The 17,746-nt window shown below is 55.6% G+C and overlaps 1 protein-coding gene across 1 annotated transcript; it reads left to right on the forward strand.

Moving 5' to 3' along the window:
• Window positions 1-14,583: 14,583 nt before the first annotated feature.
• Window positions 14,584-15,247, forward strand: FAM163B (family with sequence similarity 163 member B; the record flags this gene model as incomplete). Its single annotated transcript, XM_082327832.1, has 2 exons — window positions 14,584-14,676; window positions 14,858-15,247. 2 exons carry the CDS (start codon window positions 14,584-14,586, stop codon window positions 15,245-15,247), a joined length of 483 nt encoding a protein of 160 aa, XP_082183958.1.
• Window positions 15,248-17,746: the final 2,499 nt, after the last annotated feature.

The following is a 17,746-nucleotide window of genomic DNA, read 5'->3' on the forward strand; positions in this document are numbered from 1 at the left end:
TGTGGAAGGAAAAGGAGGTGTCTTGGTTTGATTGGTGTCGCCTGCTGGGTAGCTAAGCCCTGGAAAGATTAGTGGTGGGATCTGGGGAAAAATAGCCGTGCTGCGAGAGTGGGAGTGGAGTTGGGAGGGGAAGGATAATAAGCGTTGATTTGGGTTTGCTGTTAGGCAAATTTTGTGGTTTTATTGTTATATTACACAAAGGAGGGGCTAGGGGAATAATTCAAACTTATGTCTGTCCCATGGGTTTCCTTTGCAACTCCTTTCCTTGTGCAAACAGGGACAGGCAAAAAGCTGCCTGGCAAGAGAGCGGGGCCAGCCCCCCCTTCCCCACCCAAATGCATTAAAGCACTTGAAAGGTGTTTCCAAACCCTCCAGGTGACTGCCCAGATCCAGCTGTCACCAAAGCCATTTTCTTACTGGTTGCACCAGAGCCAAAGATGAACCCAGAGAAGGGCAGCTCTGGTCTGCAGCACCGGGTGCTGGCACTGCCGAGCTCGCTCTGGCTCGGGCCGAAGCTCTCGGGGCATTCGGCACCTCGGGGACACGACCCCCCTGTGCCGAATTCCGGGCTGCGGGACGTGCCGGCGGTGCCTGCCGTGCAGGGCGTCGCGGAGCAGAGGAGCGGGGCAGGCTGAGCTGCAGCCGGGAGCTCACCCCGGCGGCTGCCACGTCTTCACGGCTGCTTCAATCCGGCTTTGTGAGCGGGATGGTCCCGGCTGCTCTTTGCGGCAGAGGCCGGCTGGTATCCCCTCTGGCCGGCACTGGGTGTGACATCCCATGGGCAGGCACAGCCCCCTGAGATAAAGACAAGCATAATATGAATGCAATTAATATTAGACAGTTCCAGCTTGCTTTTTCTGATATGCAACTGTTTAGCAGTACTGTCTTCTCAGGAGTTATTCCTGATTCTCACGGTAGCTCGTGGGAGCAGATTCAGCCCACAGAAAGTGGGGTTTTCTTGGTTGCACATATTTTCCCTTGTGTTTCTGGCATCACATCTTTGTTTTTGTTGTATTTTTAAATAAAACAGCATAGGTTATAGAAAACACAAGACTGTGATACTGGTTTCTGAGAAACCAAGCACTGATCTTACTTGCTTTCTGGATACCTTTGTAAATATTATGTTATATTGTTGAATGTTAGGGTTGGCAGACGAAGGGTTGGTCTTTAAAATACTGTCTGACTCGGTTGGTAGTAAATATAAAGCATGAATATTGCTGGGCTGTGGCAGTATTGTTGACTGCAGAGGATTAGAGTTGCCCAGCCTCAGCAATGCGTAAGGCTGGCACGCTGTTGCTGTAGCCAGTGCTTGGGTTTTGCTCAAAAAGAGAAGATTTCCAAAAATGAATACGGATGAGAACATTTGCAGAAAAGTGCTTTGTTTGATACAAATGCTACCATCGCCATGTAACCCGAATATCACAATATCTTGTGCAATTTCATGATACCCTAATTAAACCAACCAGAAGCAGAACTGAAGCATCCTGAGATCACAGCAGAAATTCCTGGGCTCCCATGCGCTGCCCGGTCTCTCCGCTGTCAAGCCCAGGAGCAGTGGCAGCCAGCTTGCCGGGTGTTTTATTAAACAGGGCCATGGTTTGAGACAGCAGCGAATGTATTCCCGATTCCCAGAGGAGACGTGTGGTCTGTTTAATCTTGCAAGGGGCATCTCCTGCAGGCAGAGCTCCATGGCGAGTTGGGCGCCTGCGTTTCGACGAGCTGTGGTCTGCTAACCAGGCACAGGGCAGTGAAGATGCTCACATTTGCAGGTTTGGGTTTTGTAAGACTTATATGTATTTGTTAAGCAGGTTTCTGTGTGGTTTGCCATCGAGGCAGGCTGTTAATGAAGTGCTCGTTGTGGTACTACAGTGTCAGCGTGGCCAGGGTGATGTCTACATCAGCGTCGGTTCAGTGAAAGGTTTTGTTACTTTGGTTATGGGTTCCCAGTTCATCGCAACTGCAAGGTTAGCTCTGGGGCAGAAAGTGTTATTTAACAGCATAACGTACCTCCTTCCCAACGCGTTCAGCACGTGTTCAAGTGAAGGGAGCTTACTCACCGTGCAAGTGAAGAAAGGTGAAGTTCAGAGGGTGGAGTCTCCTCCTGCTTTCCAGGATGGATGGAGACATTCCTGCAGGCACATCCCTAGGGGGTTACGGGATCTGACCCCGCCGGCTGCGGGAAGCGCAGCCCATCCCACAGCACGTACAGCTGCCGTTGGTACCCGGGCCCGTCCGCCCTTCAGCAAGGCCAAGGAAGGGCTCAAGCACTCAGGGGTGATTCAGAGCGCTGGTCTAAGGCTTGGCTTTCAAAGAGAAGCTACGTGGCGTTTTCTAGTCCTTTGAGGTGCCGCAAGTCAGGCATCATTTCAGCGAGGAAGGCAGAAGCTGCAGCCTGCTCGGGGAGATGCCGGCACTGATCTGCTGCAAACACGAGGAGCTGGGGAGCGCAGAGCCTGACGCGTGCAGGCATCGAACGCCAGCAGGAGCGGTGGGAGCACCCTGCCTCGCCTGCCTCAGCTTCCCGGGCCGTTCGGTGCCGGCGGTGGCCTTGCTTTGGCTCCTGGGGATGGCGAGAAGATGGGAGAGGGAGCGTGCGGGGAGCACAAACCACCGCATCGCTCTCAAGGGCCTCTGTAGCATCAAGGAGTCATTTCAAAGGCAGGGGTTGCGTTGTCCTAATGCTGACGCTAGGCAAAAAAAGATCCATCACGTGTTTTGATTTCTGAAAGATGCTGTCCCTGGGAACAGTCAATATTTCAAACATTTGATCCCAGCAGCTGTGTTAAGCCCACATGGTTTTGGGTAGAGCGATTTGTGTGAAGGTTTTCTCTATTCCTTTATTCGCCTAATGATGGTTGTCAGCTGAGCTGTGTGAATTACTTTATCTTTTTCGCTTTTTTGCTTATGATTTTGTTGTTGTGGTTCTTTTTTTTTTCTTCTAAGTCTTTCCCTCTCCCATCTCCCAGGATAAGCTGTAACAGAATTAAGGTGAGGAAAAAAGGAAAATTTACTGGAACCGGTTCAGTGTAAGTTGCCAAGAATCTGAAAATTACCCTCTCAGACAGGTCTGTATTAATTCCCCTGATGCAGCAATGATAAATCCTTATTAAAAAGGATAACATAAGGAGATTTTACTGCCTGTAGGAAAACTCCCGGTCACAAGCAATGAGGAAGCCCATCACCCTCTTGTTCACAATCAGAGCGGTTTGCAAATGTGCGTGCCCTTTCCCATGCGGTGCTGACACCAGCGTGACGGTACGTTGTTCAAGGCACGGATGCGAAGCAAGGCAAGCCCCGTGTCCCCAGGTCCTGTGGACAGTGACTCTGCACTGGCAGCAGCACTAAATCCCCGCAGATTCACTGCTTGCGCCGGAGGAAGCCCAGCCCTGGGAGCACCCTGCAGACAGGCATTTAAATGGAGCAGTTTTTGGCCTCTGACCACATCAAGCAGCATGAAGGTGCGTGTCTCGCTCGCCGTGCTGGCGAGAGCGGGGCTGGGAGGGTTCCTTCCCTCCCCACCTGCAAATGCAACTTGTGCCCCGGACCAGCGATGGGTCAGGCAGGGCAGGGAGCGCGGTGCTGGAGGCAGCCTCACGTGCCAGTCCTTAACATTCATGCGTTATTTCCAAAATCACTGAGCTCCCTCTCTCCCCTCTTCACGTCTTTATTCATGCACCATGCTGCCTTGCTGGGCTGGAGTGGCAAAAACACTCTGCTTGCTTCTCGTTACATGGGTTGAACCTGAGCCTTTGCCAGAGCAATGTAAAGCTGTAGCTATGGAAACTCCCTACCCTTTTTTGTGATTTTTTTTTTTTTTTTTCCCAAGGCAGGAACAGTTATCTCTGGAGATCCCAGGTGGGGCTGCTGGTGCCCAAGCGGTTGGTCAGGCAGCCCCGAGGGCTTGTCTGTAGGAGATGCTGGGCGGTCACAGCCAGGAGGAATCTGTGGCACGAGGGCAGAGGAGCAGGGACTGATGAGGAATAAGCAGGTTGCACGGAGAACCGGAGCCCAGGGCAGCTCAGGAAAGGGCGTGTGACAGCGGGGTGCTGGGGGCACAGTGTGGGGCTGCTGGAGGTGTCACCGGCCATCGGCCACCCACCCACAGCCGGGGCGGCAAGGACAGAGGGGTGCTGGTCCCCCTCCTGCCCGTTACTGCGTCTGGATGGAGGGTGGTCCCTGGAGCTCTCAGGTTGCTGCATTTAATGAGCACCCAGGAGATGGTCCTCCCTGCTGCCTTCACCCCAATCTGAGTCCATGAATCCTGAGCAAATGAGAGCGAGTTGTGCAGCTCACAGAGACTTTAATCTGCTGAGGATCTTCCCGTCCCACGGAGCTGTGTTCATGCCTCTTGGAAATGCAAAGCTGTTGGATTTCTTGCTTACTGGAAATGTACGCTGTACGTGTCCTTCCTTCCCCCGCCCCGATCAATGGCTCACCTGCATCTCAGGATCGATGGCTCGTCTGTGTCTCAGGACATCTGCAGGGGCCACTGAGCCAGGTGTGGGGACTCATCCTTCCCAGCCACTGGTGCAGCGGGTGGAGGGAGAGTGGAGCTGACCCCAGCTTGCTGCTTACCCAGTGCCTGGCCTGCGGGAAGCCACCTTAGTCTGGAAATGGGCTGATATTTGATAGATTTCAAGCAACCTAGCTTCAAAAGCAGAGCCTTAACCAGCCCAGGGCTCAGTTTCCCTGTCTGTAAAATGGGTATTGGCACAGCAATGCTTTCCCTCTTGGGCACGGTACTGCTTCATTTGCCAGAGCCAGAGAGGAGCAGGGGCCAGAGGCCCTGGGCTGAACCAGGGCTTTAGCTCGGACGTTGCACAAAGGCTGAATGTGCAGCTGGGGCCGGCTGCATCGGCTGCTGCCCTTCACGGTGCTGCTCAGGGGTCTGCATGGCTTTGGGGCTGCCTGAGGCAAAAGCTAAAAGGTGCAAATACGAGCTTTGAAGCGTGTAGTGTTTCTGATAGCACAGGGCTGAAGCCCAGCAGGGCTGACTCAGTCCATCTCCCCCAGGCCAGTTGCTGCAATGTCTTCCCATACGAATGAGGCTCCAGGCAGATGCCACTGCAGGGCGAGAGCCAACAAATCCCCAGAGCTAAAGCAGCCACTGCTGGGAGGGCCACCATGAGAGCTGCTGCTCGTGTTGCTTCACATGGCCATCAGAGGGTACCAAGACCTTGTTCTCCCTCCGCGTAGTGTCCCAGGCCCATAAGAGCCTTGTCCCCAGGACCGTCGTGGATGGGAGCGCTGGACCCATCCCAGCTGCGGTGTCAGTGCCCCTGGGGCCAGGAGGCAGCTCCAGCTCCCACCAGGGCTGTAATCTGCCACGAGCTCAGCCGGCGACTCTGTGCGAGTCTTTTCCCATCCGCCTGCCCCAGCAGTGCCGTCTGAGACACGAAACCCTGCTCTGAAGGCTTTGCCAGGAGATAGGACAGCGGAAAAGCTGGTGTGAGCTGTTGGTGTAAGGCACTGGGTCCCACAGGGCTCATCGGGCTGTGTTGGGCTCTCGGGGCAGCAGCGACTGGTTTTCAGCCTGAAGAGCTTTCAAAATCCAGGTGAATGGAGCAAGTCTGGAAAGATTTGCTCTTTCAGAAGGACAAATTCCCTTTTTTCCACCTTTGGTGCATCATTTCAGCAGCGTTTTCTGACAATTAAGGCTTTTTGATCTTTCCGCTGGCGCTCCAGCAGACTGTGCCTTGCTGCGGTGTGCTCTCCTGCGGGATGGTGATGGAGAGGGAGCAATGCCTGCTCAGTGAACTGCAGGAAAAAGTACTGATCAGGACTAAGATTTACTGTTAGTTCTCAATAAGTTAACCCAAGCTTTTCAGGTTGGCCAGGGGACGTTTCCAGCCTGCAAAACTGCCCTGCTAGGTAGGAGAAGTCCCTGGGGTGGGTGGGTGCTCCCCATCCTCTGTCTTATTTCCCACTCAGCAGTGATTGCGGTAGTTTATCTCAAGCTGCTAATACCAAAACCTGCTCTCTCTGATGCTAATATCTCAGGCTGACTAAACCATAATTCAAGAGGCGATTAAATGATGCAGAGTGGAAAGACAGCTTGTCTTTCTTTCTTTTTTCTTTTTTTTTTGAAGGAGTTTAGGCTGCTTATGTATGTTTGGGATTACGGTCTGCTCTCCAGCTGATGTATGGAAATAATTCCTGGTACTTAAGCAGAGTGTGATTGTTTGGGCAGTGAAAGGTGGGACTGGGGAGGGTAAAACCCTCTGGTATGGTTTAAAATGGTTCAAATCCTGACAGAGACCAGCTGTCCACGAGCCCCTGCTGCGGCAGCTCGCCGTGCGCGGGGTCGGACCCGGAGGCGAGTCCATCATGGCTTCACCGGCTCCTTCCTTGGGCCTGGTTTTTGGGTTTACCTCTCCTGGATTGATGCGAGCGTAGGGCTGGTGTGCGGGGATGCACCGCTGGGCAGGGCTGCCAGCAGCCCTGTCGATAGCGATAGCATCCCTATCGATGCTTTAAGGATGTCTAGTTTTACAGAGGGTCAGAAGGGCAGAGCAGGGTGAATATACCCTGCTTTATTCCAGGCGATGCTGAAGTGTCCGCAGACACCTTCCCTTGTCCCTTTGGGGCAGAGATAGCAGCACCTTTGGGATGGCCCCAGGGGCACTGGAAGGGGACGTTCCCGAGGGCAGTGCTCACACCATCCAGGTGATTCAGCGTTTTCCCCCATCCTTCCCCAGCGGCACCACTGTGCTCCATTTAGCATCTGCAGTCATTTAAATTCATGCCTGGAGTTCTGCTTAGTAAGCCTCAATGCCGCTTTGATGAGCTGTGCAAATATTATTTTTCATTAGGCATGATTTGGTTGTATTAAATGACATTATTGCCTCATTATTGCAGAGCACATATTCCCTCTCGCGCGCTGCTGGGGCAGGCATCCCCTCGATCGATGTGCTTTGAAGGCAGCCTGCTTGAGTGGGCTGAAAATTCAGGCGGCTCACTAAGTGCCAATCTCAGTTTTAAAAACTAATAACGGTAATTGGTGGGAGGGGTTGCCTAATTGTCCCATGAACAACTGCTTTTTTTAAGCTTCAGGAAAACCCGAAATTCGGAGTGGCTGTTGCTGTATGATGTATCTCCCGGATAGCCCGGGCCTCCTTTGCTGGGTTTCAGTGCCGATGAGCTGCTCTCGCACAGGAGCGCAGCCTGGCCGCTCTGGCAGTGCCACCGCTAGCAGGGACACCTGCACGGATGCGAATACAGTGCGTCCTCGGCACCTGGAAGACGTTTATACAACTTATCGGAAAAGCAGCGGCTTTTCTATGAGTTTTTGGGCTGCTGTGCAATATTTAACAAAACACTTTGGATTCTGTTTTTTTATGGTATATAATATAGTTATTCTATTTCGTTATATCGGATGATAGCAAGACAGACAGAAGGAGCAGGTCACTGTGACATTTGAGTGTCCCCGCTCCCCATCTCAGCCTGACCATCGGCGCTGCGCCGGGAGCGCTGAAGGAGCGTTTCTGGCTGTAAAGGGCTGAGCTGAGGATGGGCAGAGAGGAGGGGAACGGTCCCCGGCCTCTCCCGTCCCCGGAGGAGTTTATCGTGGGTTATGATTGATGCAAATACGGGGGATACATCCCCGTATCGTCCCGATGCTCGTCTTGCATTAGCCTGATGTACTTCCAGGCTTAACCCTCACTGCCAGGGCATTAAAACAGCACAGGAGAGCACCGAGCCGGCGCCTGCGGGCGGAGAGGGCTCTCTCGCACCCCAGCTCTTGTCACCTTTCCATGGCCATGGTGTTGTCCTCCTGCCCTCAGCCGTTCCCAGGCACCCTGCGAGCCCTGGTCCCCGGCACAGCCTGCCCCGAGCTGCCGTCCCAAGCCGCCCCGTGTGCTGCAGGAGCCTGGAGGTGGCCGGGATCCTGTTCTGCAGAGCTCAGCTCTATTCCAACAATGTCCTTTCTGCTGAATAATTTATCAGGTGCTGTGTATAGATTGCCTTTGAAATGTGTTGTTTCTGGTCTGGACATCAGTGGGAGCTGCAGTATCGGGGTCTGTCCCAGCGGGCAGGAGGGCTGGGGGTGCGTTAGCAGGGGGGAGCTGCATGGGTCACTGCGGGCGTAGCTGAACGGTCACCCGTGAGTTACCTCTGTAAGAGTGTCCCTGGCCTCTGTAGTTGGCTTCAAACCGGGTCACTGCTCCAAGGCCACCAGAAGGGGCCATGCAGTTTCAGGTGGGTGTGAAATGTTTTGCTCCCTGTTCTGATTTGTCATTTAAAAGCCCACAGCGGCGTTATGGCCTGCGAGTGCCTGCCCAGAGCTGGCTGCATCTCCCAGGCGGCGGAGCCCTCTCTGATGAGCCATAGACTCACTTCCAAAAATCCCTCTTATTCCAGGGACTATCAATAGCAGTGCAAACGTCCATTTTTAGGGTAGGGAAGGTGCTTGACCTCTGCACTGCCCTGAGCACAGGAGCTGCTCTGCAGAGGACCAGTGTCTGAGCGGAGATGTGGGCGAGCACGGTCCTGGCGGGTGCAGATGGGAGGACAGGGCTGCTGGGACCTCCAAGCCATCTCCAGCACCCAGGAGGACCTGTCTGCTATGGATCAGCCTGGGAAATTGTGAGTAGCGTTCTCCAAACAGGGGACAGCAGGGAGTTAAGATGCCTTCTGCTCATAAAATGTTCAAAAGCAACTTGGAGTATGGGGTGCCTGGAGATACGGGGGGTCCCACACGGGAAGCACTTGTGCTGAGATGGGGAAGCATTGATTGATGAGACATGGCTCATCTTGTCCTTGTGTTGAGGAGCACTCAGGTGGTCTTGTCAAAGCGATGGGTCTGCAGGCACCGAGCCCCCACGCGCCCCTTCCCCAGCCCACCCCAGTCAAGCCTGGCTGTTTCAATCCCTGCTGTTTACGCAGAGCATCAGCCCCCAGGCCAGGAGAGCTGCCGTCAGGAGGAAGAGAGAGAAAGCAAACAAAAGTGATGCAGGCCTTCTGCTTAAAGTGTTTTTCATATGGAAAGCCACGTTCTCCGCCTGTGTTTCTGGCAGCTGCCCTGTCCGCTGGCTCGGTAAATGCAAAGTCTTCTGCTGGCACACTGCCCGGCTGTTCCTAGCAGCCCGGCTCTTATTCATTGACTGGGTAGGATTACAGGAACTGGGGGAAATGCAGAAATAAGGCTGTATTTGCCACCAAACTGTTTTTGGCTTCTAACTTATTTGCTGCTTTCCCACCTCCCAGGCTGGTGGCAGCTGGCCGCGCGGGGGCTTTCCATCGCCCCGATGCTGTCCGGGGTTTACCCTTGGGCAGAGCCGTGGCACGGGGGGGGCAGCGGGGGGGTGTAAGCCAGGCTCACCCTGAAACTTTGCAGCATCAAGGGCCCAGATCCAGTCTCCTCTGCCCCAGCCAGTTTATTATAGTGTGATTTCTTGTTACTCTGGGCCCAGGTCCTGGGCCCCCAATGCTGCCTGCACCCAGCTCCGGGGCAGAAAGCAGCAGCAGCAGCAAGACCCAGCAGCTCGGGGAAGCAGCAGCTCAGACAGCCGACATCACTCGCATGCTCTCCTGTTTCCCTGGCCTCTTGCTGAGCTCTTTTTCTTCTTTCCGAAGTGGAGCTTGGTCAGAAGTGTCGGCACCGGGGTTCGTTGTGCATGGATGAGCTGGGAAATGGCTGCATTGCCCCCCCAGGACAAGACCTGCGGAGCTCGTGACCCTCCACCACGGAGGGTCAGACTCGTGCTCCCCCCATACACAGCTGCTTAACCCCCAGTTTCCACGTAGGACTTAATCTTCCCAACTTGAACATCCTCCTGTTGGGGTCCCTCCCTTGGGTCTTCTCCCCAGAGTGACCCAAACGAGCTGACCCACTGCCAGCCATCGCTCGTGATGCTCGGAGGAGGGTCAGTGCCGGCAGCATGGGGACCCTGCCTGGGGGGCTTGCAGGGTTGCTCCCCCCCCCCTGCAGGCCCTTCCCGGGTGCGGGAGGACACCCACGCACGGCAGCAGGGCTCGACGCAGAAACAACTCGGCCAAGCAGACAGCACGGCCAGGGATGTGCTAGTGCAGAGCAGAGCCAAGACAAGGCAGGATGGTGTTACTTCAGGACACAGTGCTGGCCTCCTCTGCTCCCTGGGAAGGGTGGAGTGGGTTTTTTTCCTTTTTTCTCTCCTTTTTCAATCTTGGCCATTTGGAAGTGCGGGGCAGAGCTGATCCCCGCTCCCCTCTGCACATGTGAGACCACCGTTGTGATGAGCAGACTGGCTAGGACGAGGGCCAGAGGTCTTAGGCAGAAGGTTTGAGCTGAGTGTCCCTCGAGTGTGGGGTGTTTCTGGCTGTGTTTATTCCTGTGTGTTTATTGTGGTGGGGTCCGAGCTCCTGCTTGCTCCAGTGCTGGGGTACCAGGTGTGAGCAATCCTGCCAGCACTCGTTGTGCTACCAGTTGTTGTTTCATGCCTCGTTTGCCTTTGTTTAAATCTGCAGCTTCTAGAGTCAGGTGAATAAGGGCAATTCCCAACTCCCTTGTTAAATAGAGAGCTGTGCTGCTTCTGGCTGCAGCAGAAGCAGGTCCCAGGGCTGCTGGGGGATGCAGGCTGGACAAGCCATAGGCTACAGCTCTTTGCAGGTAAGACACGGTCTCCTTGTGCAGGCACAGTTTCAGTGGGACCAGCAGTCCCTTTATTTGGTGCTTGCCGTGACAGCACTTTCAGCTAGTGCAAAAGGCTTTGGGGTGACTGTGTTGTCCTGGGGATGGGCGTAGGGATGGGATGAGTGGAAGCCCCATTCATTTAGAGGTCTGGCCTGAAGATTGTGCTTAAGACCTGTAAATCCCAGAAGCTGGCTTAGCTGGGCACTTGAGGGTCTCTTAAAGAAACCTTAGTGTGGTCTCCTTAGCATTCCCTGCATCTCCTTCTCCCACAGCTTCGGCAGGCAGGGTCAAGCCGATCCACAGGAGCTGGCGTGGCTGGAGTGCTCCAGCACCTGGAGCTCAGCATTTCGGAGCCGCAGTTAGCCGGGTGTTAGCTGTAGCCCTCGGATGGGCTGAGCTCAGCCGCCCCGGCTGCTCTGAAGCCTTCCTCCCACGCAGGCTCCCGAGAGGCGCTGGCTGCGCAGCCGGTCTGCCCCGTCTCCGCAGAGCCGGCCCAGGAGCGAGGCGCAGCTGTGAGCAGCCTCTCCCCACACCGGGCACCCTCGGCAGTCCAGGGGCTGCGTTCAAGGTGCTGGGGTGGGGGGTGACTGGGGATGATTTCTCATCCCCGCTCTTCTTTCTGCATTGTCAAGTGCAATTCTGTGCTGTCCCATTCTCTGTTGCTCGTGGGAAGCTTCCCCCAGCCCCACTCCAGCCCCTGCCTTGGGCTGCAGCACATCGGGAGGGTCCGTCAGTCCCTCGTGGCAGTGCCCAGGCAAAGCGGGGAGCAGAGGCTGATGCAGCCCTGGCTCCTAGTGAGCAGCACAACCTCAAAGCGCATGTCCTCAGCCACGGCAGGGACGTCCAGGGGGTGTCAGCAAGGAAGGGAGCCACCGGTCCAGGGCTGGAGCCGATGGGAGCTCTGCTTGTGTCTTCTCCAGGCTGCAAGGAATAGAAAAGGCCATTTTCTCGCACCCTGGGACTTCCCAGCCGCTGCAGAGCTGCAGGGATGGTGCCGCTGTAGCTGCAGCAATAGAAGTCCTGGCAAAAGCAGGCAAGCAGCACAGAATTGTGTCTAAAACCAAACAGCTCATCCAGGAGCAGCCTGTAGCAACCATGCAGTGACGCGTCTTCGGTTTGTTGCAGCACACCCTGTCCTTTGCACGCTGGGAAAGCAAAGCAGGGTGCCAGGGAAGGGGGGAGTGTGGCACCCAAGCTCCCGTCTGTCCGCAGTAACCTCGAGAGGCACCAGCCCCTGCCACCCCTGCAGCGCTGGGGACCACTTGCCGACAGCAAAGGGCTCCTGGGCCGGGGGCAAACAGCCTGTGCGGGGTTCACATCCCCCCGCAGCCCCTTCCCTGCTGTCTGGCAGCGATAGAGGATGTGCTGGGGGCTGGATCTGGATGGGGCAGAGGGGCTGGGGGGGTTCAGGCATCCTCGGTAGCTCGAGAGCTCCTAACGTTACCGAGGGGCGAGGAAGGAGCCAAGCGATGGTCTGCTGGGACCGCATCTCTCAGTGCCTGCGTTCCTAATACCAGGGCTCCTGCATACTTTCTCCAAGACCACAGTGGAGCTGCAAAGCACTTCCTTTTACCAGGATATTTATTACTAAATATATGAATCTGGGACCCTGTGGAGCGTGAAATTAGGAACAAATGTATAAAGGAGGTCTAGACAGGAATTGTTCTGCTTATGGGCCTCCACATGCTCTGCTTTCCTCCCCCTTTGCACGCTGGAGAGTTTAATGCTTCCAGGTACACAGCTTTAATCAGACAAGTATGTGATGGGAGGGAAAAAGAGCAAAATGCAAATGGTCTTGCTCTGGATGGAGCAGTGGCTGCGATGCCACGTCTGGCTGGCTGCGGCTGGACAGAAACCATGAAAATTGGCTCTGTGCAACCCTCGCTGTCCCCCTGGGTTAGGCAGCCGTTTAATTAACTGGCGAGGAAGCCGGGGAGCCCTCCCTGCCCGAGCCCTGCCTGCCAGCTTTCATCTTGGGCTCGCAAAGAGCTTGCTGAGATGCTGATCCTCTCTGATGGGTGCAGCACCCATCCCTGAGAAGTTGCAGGGCTGAGCCCAGCCACCCCGGGAGCCAGGTCCTGTGCCTGCCCCGCACACCCCTGCCCTGGGCTCTCTGAGAGCCCAGTGATTGCAGGTGGGAGCAGCAAAGGATCCACGGACGGGCATTTCCAGCCGGTTCTGCCAGGCCGGTGCAGGCACCCACGGCACCCGGTGCAGGCAACCATGGCACCCGGTGCAGCCCGAGGTCTGCAGCCGAGTGCCTCCATCCCTCTTTAAACAGGAACCAAAGTTTCTAAATCACTAATGCATTTTTTGCAAAACCTTCCCCTGACTATTTTCCTCCCCCTGAGCCTCCTTGGAGTATTTTGCCCAAGGAATGAGGGCAGGATTTGGCCCGGCGCTTGCCCCGTGGCCACGTGGTGCGAGAAGGCGTTCAGATGTCGTTATAAATTACCCTCCCTCCTACAGCGCTGCTCAGCAGCAACATAAAATGTGATACTGCTTTATCCATTCAGCACTTACCCAACTTTAGCAGGACATTAAGCGCCTGAAAATATGCCACAGATTTATTTCCTTTGGAAGCGGGTTAAATCCCTGACAGATACGGTTGCTTTTCCTCGGGTGCTGAAGTAATTTGGGGCTGGGGTGGCTGGTTTTTTGTTTTAACCTGATAGCATGAGCTGGAGGCCAGCTTTGTTAAAGCGCTTGTAAAGTAGGTGGTCAGGGTCCGATTTCTCTCTTAATTTATGTCACTTCTCCTGGTCCCAGCCCGACACTTGCAGCACTAAAGGGCTGCTGGAGCTTTAGCTGCAGAGTGATGCTGGTGTTAGTGCTGCTGTCTGCATAGCTTCTAGCAGGTGTGTGCAGGCAGGTACGCGTCTGCCCAGCGTCCTTTCTGGGGCAAAGAGCTCGGTCTCATTCTGCGTGGGATGGAGGGAAGTTCAAGCCCTCCTGTGAGCGCTCGGAGCAGAGATGCTCAGAGCAAGACCCGTGCTGGCATTGCAGGGCTTGTGCGCTGAGCTTGATGCACAGAATCTGCCCAGCGGTGCAGGGACCTTCCATCGCTCCCAGTTCTGTGTCAGCACCCAGATTCCTCTAAGGGGCACTCCAGGGAGAGAAGGGTGCTGGTGGTACCCCAAAACGCCAGCGTGGAGCCAAGCTGAGCCATGGCGTCTCCGTGATGTCCAGCATGCTTGGTCCCAGCTGTGGCGTTTGCCATGGTGGGACTGAACAGGTCCCCCGAGGCTGTCGGAAGCATCGTCCCCGGTGCCCCCACAGCCCCCCCAACACTGTGGCTTGGCTGTGGTGACGGTGAGGAGCTCGGTGCCTCCTGCGGTGGGCAGACACATCCCGTACCCCAGCTCGCTGCTCAGGGAGGGGAGAGTGCCTGTCCCTGCAGTCATTAAAGGCTCACTTAGCAGCTCCAGTTATTCCAAATTAAAATACCACATTGTTTTCATGGGGAAAATGGATTATAGGCTCAGAGAAGAATGTGTACAGCTCAGGAATCCTTACTGCAAAGCTCCTTCTCCCGTCACGGAAGCTCTCTGCCACCAGGCAGGAGCCAGAAGGGTGCCCTGAGTGCCACAGGCACTGGGCAGGTTTTATTTCCCTCGGGTCCCCACTCCTGCATGCAGCACAGCCTGGTGTGACCCCAGAGCTGCTGCTCACTAAATCTCTCACCCACTGCATGAAGCTTTCTTTATCCCCCTGCACCTGCAAGGTGGCACTTAGGGGCGAGGGGGACTCCCTGATGGCTTTCACAGGCACCCAGTGCCAGGGTCTGGCCCAATCCTGCCCATCACCTCCCACAGAGCCCTTCTGGTTTCCAGCCCCCTGCAAATGGGTGAGCTGAGGGTTTGGGGACCTGCTGCCTGGTGCATTGCCCAGCGGCAGCCTCACCCAGGCCCCGCTGCACCCCGTCACCGCGTGCGCTTGCTTTTGCAGGCTGTTAATGGAGAAGAGGGCGGATGACAGCCGGGACCGTGGTCATCACAGGTGGAATATTAGCGACTGTCATTTTGCTTTGTATCATCGCCGTCCTCTGCTACTGTAGGCTCCAGGTAAGGCTGGGGGGACATGGCCCCACTGGGTGCTGCGATGGGGAGGGGACCCTGCGGGCAGCCCGGCGTCCCCTGCCTGCCGGTCCCCAGAGCTGGCGTGCACGGACCAGCCCCTCAGTGACAGGGTGAGCGGTTTGGGATGCCGGCTGAGCCCCGGCCCTGCGGGGCCATCCTGTTTCAGTACTACTGCTGCAAGAAGGATGAGTCCGAGGAGGATGAGGAGGAGCCCGACTTCGCCGTGCATTCCCACATCCCGCCGCTCCACTGCAACCGCAACGTAGTGCTGACCAACGGGCCGTCCCTCTATGCCTCATCACCCTTCGGCAAGAAGCCAGCACCGAGCCGGCCCGGCTGCCCCGGCTGCGCGCCGTTCGAGCCCCCCACCTTCTTCCTGCAGGAGCCCCCCGAGGAGCTGCACAACGGGGGTGACCGGGTGAGCTACAAGACGGTGAGCCAGGAAGATCTCGACCTGCCGGTGAGCGTGGCCAACCTGCAGGCACTCAACCCCAACCGGCTCTCGGCCATGCGGGAAGCTTTCTCCCGCAGCCGCAGCATAAGCACCGATGTGTGAGGTGCTGGCTGCCCGCCCAGCCCGGAGCATCACATCGCGCCTCGCCGCTGCCGATGGGGCTTTTAACAGCGGGGAGAACTTTTTGAAATTCATGGAAGCATTTTGAAAAAGAAAGAAGCAAAAAAATTGAATATATTTCTACATTCTGTAGGCAGAGACGTGCTAAATGGCAATATAAAGGGATAGCAAAAAAATAACCAGAAGGGGAGCGAGGGGGAGGACGGTTGCAGCTGGGACACAAGGTTTTCTAGCACTGCGTTGCATTTTTTTTCCTTTTATAAAGAGGATTTTGATATTGTGCATCCTTTTATACAGAGTAAACACCCACTCCTCAACATTTGGCTGGAGCGCGGGGAGATGACAAGCAAGTAATAGGGCACAGGGTTGGCTGCAAAATGGCTCGTGCTGCAAGGCAGTGGGCATCTGCTGCCATGTCGCGGGGGCACGCTGCAGCCAACTGCTCCTGGCCCTAGTGCGCACGCACGCACGCCCGTACGTGGTCCCATAGCAAAGCAGAGCTGCTGTTGCCCACCCTTCTGCCACCCCCTCCTGCCCTGCTCCGTACTGCAGCCGTGCACGTGTGTGTGTGTGTGTGTGCGCGCAGCCCTGGCCTGTTCCCAGGCTGTCTCACTCCTCAAGTTGGTCATTTATTCCTGGGTGACAGGCGCGATCCCCTCAGGGTTAGGATGGCCGGTGGGTACGCAGCCCTGGAGCCCCTGGGCTGGCCCCCCAGCTGGAGGTGGCCTGGGGGGGCTTTGCAAACCCATCGCATTACTTGGCCATGGAAATAACGCACGGTGTGGTTTCAGATGGAGGAATATCCCCGTAGCCACCCCTCTCCTACTAATGAGTGGCTCCAAATAATGCCGTACGCGATTTCTAATCAAGGGTTCTGCGTGCTGGGCGAGCAAGAGAGCAATCGTGTATGTGCCCACCCCCCCGCATGCACATTTTAACATGCTTTTGGTTTTTTTTCATTAAAAAAAACCCAAAAAACACGTGACATTTTCTCCCCATCCAGGAATGTGTCAAAACACTTTAGATTTAGGCAAAGCCACCTCTTTTCCATTTTTCACCCTGCCATTTCCCATGGCCAGGCAGCCTGGCCGGGGCAGCAGCACCGGCTCTGCCCCAGCTCTGCCGGCCACCCTGGATCCGGGGCTGCACTGGCAGAGCAGCAGGCGTGGAGCCGGCCGCCGAGCGCGTCCCTCGGCACTAAACGTCCTGCAAAGGAGCCCTGCGGTTCGTTCAGTGCTTTGGGAGGAGGAATCGCTCCTTGCAGCGGTGCCTGCGTGGGGACTCATGCTCTGGTTTCTCCTGGCTGTCTCAGTTCCTCGCCTCCAACCCTGCAATACTCACAGTTTGTCTGACAAAACACCCTCTTTCTCCTGGATTGTGCATTATTCAGGTTAAAAGCATTGCGCTGGACTCGGGGATGGCTGGCTCAGCCGCAGCAGAGGATGGACTGGCTGCATAGAAACTCTAATGGCCTCAGTGCTGTGCTCTGGGTCAGCTTTCCTTTTTAAAGATGCGATGGGAAGGAAAAAGCTGTTGCTTCAGCCCCATCGGCTCACAAACACTGTTTGCAGCCCAGCTGGATATTTTACTTTTAACCGCGAGGGCTTTTAATTCCACAGGAAATCTTTTGGAGTACAAGTCAGTCTTTGCAAATGAGTACCTTTGACTTTCTCGGGGGGGTTTCTGTTGGGGAGGGGGGCTGGGTTTGATTTTGTACATGTTTAATGTTCTGGGGTTGGTCCCTGCGACGCCACGGCCCGGGAGCACGATGCCTCTGCTCCGGGGGGCCGGCAGCCGTGCGGCCACGCTCCTGTGTACAGTTCTCACCGGGGTTTGTGTCCACGCATCGAGCCCTCCTCTTCTCTCGTGACCGTACTTCTCTCGTGACCGTACTTCTCTCGCCAGCCTTCCTTTCTTCCTTTTTTTCATTTTTCCTTGAAAATTAAGCGAACGGTTGGTTTCCACTAACCTTCACCTGGTGATCTGTTGTACAGGACTTTGGGAATCACAGGGCGGGGGGGGGGGGGGGAGGGAGGAGGGAGGGGGGAAGGAACAAGAAAAAGAAAAAAAAAAAAAGAAATAAACTACTTACTTTGAGATGGGTTTTGAGGCTGACCTTTTTGTCCCTGCGTCTTCAAACACAGGGCTTTGTTTGCAAAGCTTTCACCTGGGTGCAGGAGTTTCCCTGCTGCTGAGGGGAGCAATGCAGCGGTAACTGGGGTGCACACACTGGTACAGGGGATGCTAAAGAACCTTTGGCCCCGTGGAAACATGGAGCAATAACCACCCTTGGGAGCATGGAAAGGCCCTTTTCTTGCTGGCACTGTATCAAACCTCTTCCCTTGCAAGCTCCTGAGAAGCTTCGGGGTTACAGTTCCTAAAGCCACACACATAACCCCAAAAAGGGCCCCTAACCCAGAGCAACCACCCCAAAATCCCCAGCTCCCCCGCTGCTGGACGTTTCTTTGCATCACTGTCCGA

The sequence above is a fragment of the Platalea leucorodia genome (genome assembly GCF_965183815.1).
Source record: "Platalea leucorodia genome assembly, chromosome: 15".
NCBI classification, from domain to species: Eukaryota; Metazoa; Chordata; class Aves; order Pelecaniformes; family Threskiornithidae; genus Platalea; species Platalea leucorodia.